Source organism: Bison bison, unplaced genomic scaffold (genome assembly GCF_000754665.1).
Source record: "Bison bison bison isolate TAMUID 2011002044 unplaced genomic scaffold, Bison_UMD1.0 scf7180017864473, whole genome shotgun sequence".
Taxonomy (NCBI): Eukaryota; Metazoa; Chordata; class Mammalia; order Artiodactyla; family Bovidae; genus Bison; species Bison bison.
In genome coordinates this window covers 9575672-9581451 of record NW_011495034.1, presented here as the reverse complement: position 1 = coordinate 9581451, position 5780 = coordinate 9575672, and the positions used below count along the sequence as shown (strand labels likewise).

General features: G+C 34.9%; 1 protein-coding gene across 2 annotated transcripts in view; it reads right to left on the bottom strand.

The window, feature by feature from the left end:
* The window catches only part of TBC1D32 (TBC1 domain family, member 32), a 206302-nt gene that overhangs the window by 189524 nt on the left and 10998 nt on the right, over positions 1-5780 (bottom strand). For both annotated transcript variants that reach the window (XM_010861791.1, XM_010861790.1), the window contains exon 4: positions 1592-1769. In XM_010861791.1, coding sequence (XP_010860093.1) covers positions 1592-1769 — 178 coding nt within the window. The remainder of the gene's footprint in view (positions 1-1591; positions 1770-5780) is intronic.

The window sequence follows — 5780 nt, the reverse complement described above, 5'->3', positions numbered from 1 at the left end:
CTATGGTTTTTCCAGTGGTCATGCATGGATGTGAGAGTTGGACTATAAAGAAAGCTGAGCATTGAAGAATTGATGCTTTTGAACTGTGGTGTTGGAGAAGACTCTTGCGAGTCCCTTGGACTGCAAGGAGATCCAACCAGTCCATCCTAAAGGAGATCAGTCCTGGGTGTTCATTGGAAGCACTGATGTTGAAGCTGAAACTCCAATACCTTTGCCCCCTGATGCAAAGAACTGACTCATCTGAAAAGACCCTGATGCTGGGAAAGATTGAGGGCAGGAGGAGAAGGGGAGGACAGAGGGTGAGATGGTTGGATGGCATCACCTACTCAATGGACATGAGTTTGGGTGAACTCTAGGAGTTGGTGATGGACAGGAAGCCCTGGATGTGCTGCAGTTCATGGGGTCACAGCGTCAGACAAGACTGAGCGACTGAACTGAACTGGATAACTAAGAAAGTATAATCTTATGAGTCCTCAGAGTTCTAAAGTTAGGTGTTTATGTGCCTTTCCTTTCCAGAATGTCCTTGAAAAGTAGCATTTCAGTAAATCTATTGAATAAGCCATCTGATTACATTAAACTGAACTAAAATCTCTATAGCCTACTCTTCTTCCAAAGAGTACATCAACAAGGGATGATTTATAGCCACAACATGAAGATAATTCACAACCTTTGTCACTTCCTCCATCACATCAGATAATTAACTGGACTTATAAAAATTAAGACTCAGCACAGTTATCTCCTGGTAAATAATGCAGTGATAACTTTTACATTCTGCCTTGACTAATTCCAAAGCCATTTTCCCTTCAAAAGTGTAGTCGATTAATATACACATATATTTCATGTCTCACCCACACTTTCCATATTCCTTTTTGGTATGCATTTAGGATCTATGTTACAGTTATGTCCCTATGTTAGAACTAATTAGGTGAAAATGTTTCACTAAAAATATCAGGTGGGATTCATATGAAGGTCAAACAGACTCCACATGGCCTGAAAGTTTCTGTATGGAAATTTATGGTGCATTCATGGGCTCTACTCCAACTAGTTTCCTTTGTTTTCTGTTAGGACTAATCTAGACACTGGACTCTTAGCTCTGTTGTAGCTAAATGACAAGGATTCCAATAAATGGGAAGGACAAAATATAAAGCTTCAAATCTTTGAACATTAAAAAAAAGCTTGTCTTTTAAAACTAACAATTCATAGCAACTTTCATCTCCAGAAGATAAAGGAAATATTTTATCTCCATGTCTCATCTACAGTGTAGTTAATATTTGATTAATAAGGATTAACTGGGAATAAGATCTTTTGTTTAACTAAAGACTAAGCAGATTGCTTCATTTTTTTTTATCCAAAATCTACCAGTTTATTTCCTAATCTCATTAACAATTGTTCAGATATAATTTGCTGTACATATAATTCTAGGAGATATTATTTCATGAACTAAATGTTTAATATCAGATTATGTTATTGCTTATTCTTCCAAATCTTAAAACTAGAAAGTAGAAAAAAAATCTGGCTAATAAAGACTGAATTGAAGCTAATGATTATTAAACACCATTTCAAGACATAAAGGCAGAATTAAACAACACACCTGATTGAAGGACGAATCACTATCAGAGCAATTGTCTGTGCAATAACTACTGCTTTTCTCCTTTTGGATTTTTTTCTGCCTCTCTTGACTTCGTATTTCATCTTCTTCAAACTTGTTAACCATAGATTCCACCACTATCATCATGATGTTCTTCAGAGAATGAATCATCTCTTTGTACCTTTAAATTCAAAGCAAGCTTTGTAAGAGAAAGACTATTAGCACAAATTAAAACATTCAAGTAAATTAAACTTATTATTTTTTTCTGTAAAGTCCCTCTAAGAATACAATCCTAAAGACAAAAGTCAGTTTTTCTGAAACACCAAATGATACAACAGAATTCACACAACAGGAAAATAATTAATAGGAAATCTAAAATATGTTATTTCCCAAGTTTTTGCATCTGGTTACATGAACCAAGGCAGTAAAATTAACAGAACCCAAGGCAAGATGTTCCAAAGGCAGACTCCAGTAATTAGCAACAAAGTCAACTGCTAATATACAACTACCAAAACCCAGCCTATATTACAGGACACTTTCACTCCTTTTTAAAATTTCTTTCTCTATTCTCCCTTCCTCTATGTTTTCCTTCCCTTCTCACCTGCCTATAATTTGTATCTATAGGCATCCATCACTACAACTGAGAACCAAATAGGAATTAAAATATCAGTGGATCCTTTCAAATAGAGAAACCACTACCAGAGATGTTAGGAAAAGGATTCCTGAAATTAGTAAAATTTTGAAATGGATAATTTCTAAGGTCCATTTTAGCTCTCTGGGTCTATCTATTTTTTAAAAACTTGTAATAAACTTATCCATTTATTAAGTGCAAACTCTCAAGCACCCATACTAACATTAAACTAAGATCCTCCAAAACCCTACAGGTAGAATTTTAGAGCTAGATGGAAATATAAAAATAACCTAGTCTACCCTTTATTTTACAAATGAGGAATATGAGATGTGTACTACTGAAATTTCTATACTTAAAAAGGCAAAAATTAAAAGCAACAAGGTATAAAGATTTAAATAAAGATAATGAATAAAATGGGCTTCCCTGGTGGCTCAGATGTTAAAGTAAATAAAACACTAAATTTGAAATCAGAAAACTTGGATTGGAGTCCTCACTACTTTACCTACAAGCTCTATCATTATAAATAAGTCTCTTTTTTTCTTAACTACACATGAGAAAAAGAAAACAATCTAGGACTTCCCTAGTGGCACAGTGGATAGGAATCCTCCTCCCAATGCAGGAGACACGGGTTCAATCACCGGTCCCGGAGGCTTCCATATGCTGCGGAGCAACTAAGACCATGCACCACAACTTCAAGCCTGCAAGCTGCAACTACTGAACCCATGTACTACTGGAGGCTGCACGTTCTAAGGCCCCGAGCCACCAACTACTGAAGCCCAGGAGCCTAGAGCCTGTACTCCACAACAACAGAAGCAACCTCAATGGGAAGCCTGCACACTGCAACAAAGAGGAGCCCCCACTCACCGCAACTAAAGAAAGCCCAGGCGCAGCAACAAAGACTCGATGCAAGCAAAAAATAAAAATAAAAAATACAATCTAGGAGCACTCTTCTATTTACTAGACGGGATGCTGTCCAATTCATGAATCATTGAATAAAGGCACTTAGAGCTTTAAATTAAAAAAAAACAACACACAATCAAGCTGATCTAGTTCGCATGGTCATAGCAAGAAATAAATAAGAGTATATATCTGAAAGTTCCTTATAAATATAAAGCATGATAAACATATGTCCATTGCTTATCATTATAATAATGGAAATACATTAGAAAATAAACACAGAAACTTCCCTTTTTTATATCCTGGTTAGTGGATCATTTTAACTACATAAATCTAAGAAAGGATAGGTAAGGTACTCTCCCATAAAAGTAATAAAATCATGCGGGGGGATTTGGATAAAAATAGTAGACTGAGATTTTAAAGTTTAAAGAAATTTTAAAATATATTTTAAATTATATATTATATACATTATACAGCACTAAATACATTATTTCTATATATAACTTATACATTATATACTTAATCATGTTATTTAATAATGTATAATTTACATATTATATAACTATAAATAGAATATACATATAGCTATACATGTGTATATTTTTACAGTCTCAGAAATTACGAGAAAATACAAAAATACTGTAAGAAAATAAGAATAGATTAGGAACAATACAGAGGGAAAACACATACAGAAAAGAACTACTATAGAAGTGAGAAGCAGCCCAGGGAAAATTCAAGTTTAGAAGTTTATAAAGAGTAAGAAGGATAACACAACACCGTTAATCAACTATAATCCAATATAAAATAATTTTTTTTTAAAAAGGCAAGAAGAAATTGAATTCTAAGACACTCTTTAGACTAACTGGTGAAGTATATATAGGAACTGAGTTAGGAGGCCCCAGCTTCCTCCTTAACACATTCCAAGCACCAGGAAACAGGGAAGTATAACAATGTCCTGGTAGCAATCAATAGCTATCCACCACAGCTGCACTCCCTTTCCACAGTAACTGGACTGTATAGCTGCGCATAGGAGTGAACTACACTCCCCAGACTCCATTCCAGTTAGGTATAGCCATGTGACGAACATAAACTCCTGTCCCCTTAAAACTTACAATAGAGGGGGACTTCCCTGGTGGCACAGTTGATAAGGTCTGCTTGCTAATGCAGGGAACATGGGTTCAATCCCTGGTTCAGGAAGATGCCACAGAGCAACTAAGCCTGTGTGCCACAACTACTAAGCCTGTGCTGTACAGTCCACGAGCAGCAACGACTGAGCCCACGTGCTGCAACTACCGAAGTCTATTTGCAACAAGAGAAGCCACTGCAAGGAGAAGTCCATGCTCCACAACAAAGAGCAGCCCTGGCTTCCTGCAACTAGAAAGCTTGAGTGCAGCAAAGATCCTATGTAGTCAAAAATAAATTAAACTGTTTTTTTAACAAGCCTATAACATACTGATTTAATAAAGGAAAATAAAGTAAATCTCAATAACTTACAGGGTAAGGGTAATTAAAACCCATAGAGTTTCATATTAGACATATTTCCTCCAGAAAATATAAATTTCTTGAAAACATACAAACATGAATTCTTCTACAAGACATATCAGCAAACTAGCCAAAGGAAGACAGAATAAAACAAAAAACAAAACTAGAGAGTAAGACCCTCAATATCAACAGCTAAACAAACTGGAACTCAATAGCAACTGTAGGTTTGAAAAAGCCTAGGACAGAATATGGACACCACTGAGAAGATTCCTTCATAGTCCAAGAAGTTAAAAAAGAAAATGCTCTAAGAGGTAGTGAAAAAACCAAATCAATTAACAATGAAAATAAACACTGTGAGTACTTCCACTTATATATACAAGATTATATTAACATGATAGATCTTACAAAGGAATTGTTTCATGTGCAAATACCTCTATTTAAAAAATAGACATCAAAATGTTTAATTAAGAAAGCAATTTGAATTATTACAGTAAAAATGTTTTTAATAACTGTACTATTACATTAGCCCTAAGTAGTTTCTGAAGAAACACACACACATACAAAAAAAGGAAAAATATTCTGTACAACATAAAATCTTTCATCCATGGTTCACAAAGAACACATCCATTAAGACATTTAAAATCTTCGTGAGGTAATTATTATTATATTAATTTTACACATGAGTGAACTAAAATGCAAGAAAATTAAATGTCTTAACCAGAGATAAAAAGTAATTACTAAATACATTTTTAGTAATATTTAGATAGCCTAAATATCTCATGTAAAACTTTGCTTTTAGCATTAAAAAGTTTTCATTTTCTGACTAAGACCTTTAGTCCTCCTTTTAGAATATTTAATGATATTGCCAGAAATAGACTATTAGGAATTATAATGAAGAGGGTTTCCCTTACCTGTGGTTTCACTTTCCACAGTTTCAGTTATTAAATGGAAAATGCCAGAAATAAACAGTAAGTTTCAAATTGTGTGCACTCTGAATAGGTGATGAAATCTCTCAGTCCTGCCCAGCATGTGAACCATCCCTTTATCCAGCCCTGCCTGGTAGCCACTTAGTAGCCATTTAGCCTATCAGATCAACTGGTCAAGTCATCCTTATTTTACTTAAAGCTGAGTGGAAGGGTGGCATGATCTGACTCATTGGTTTAAAGACTCATTCTGGCTGCT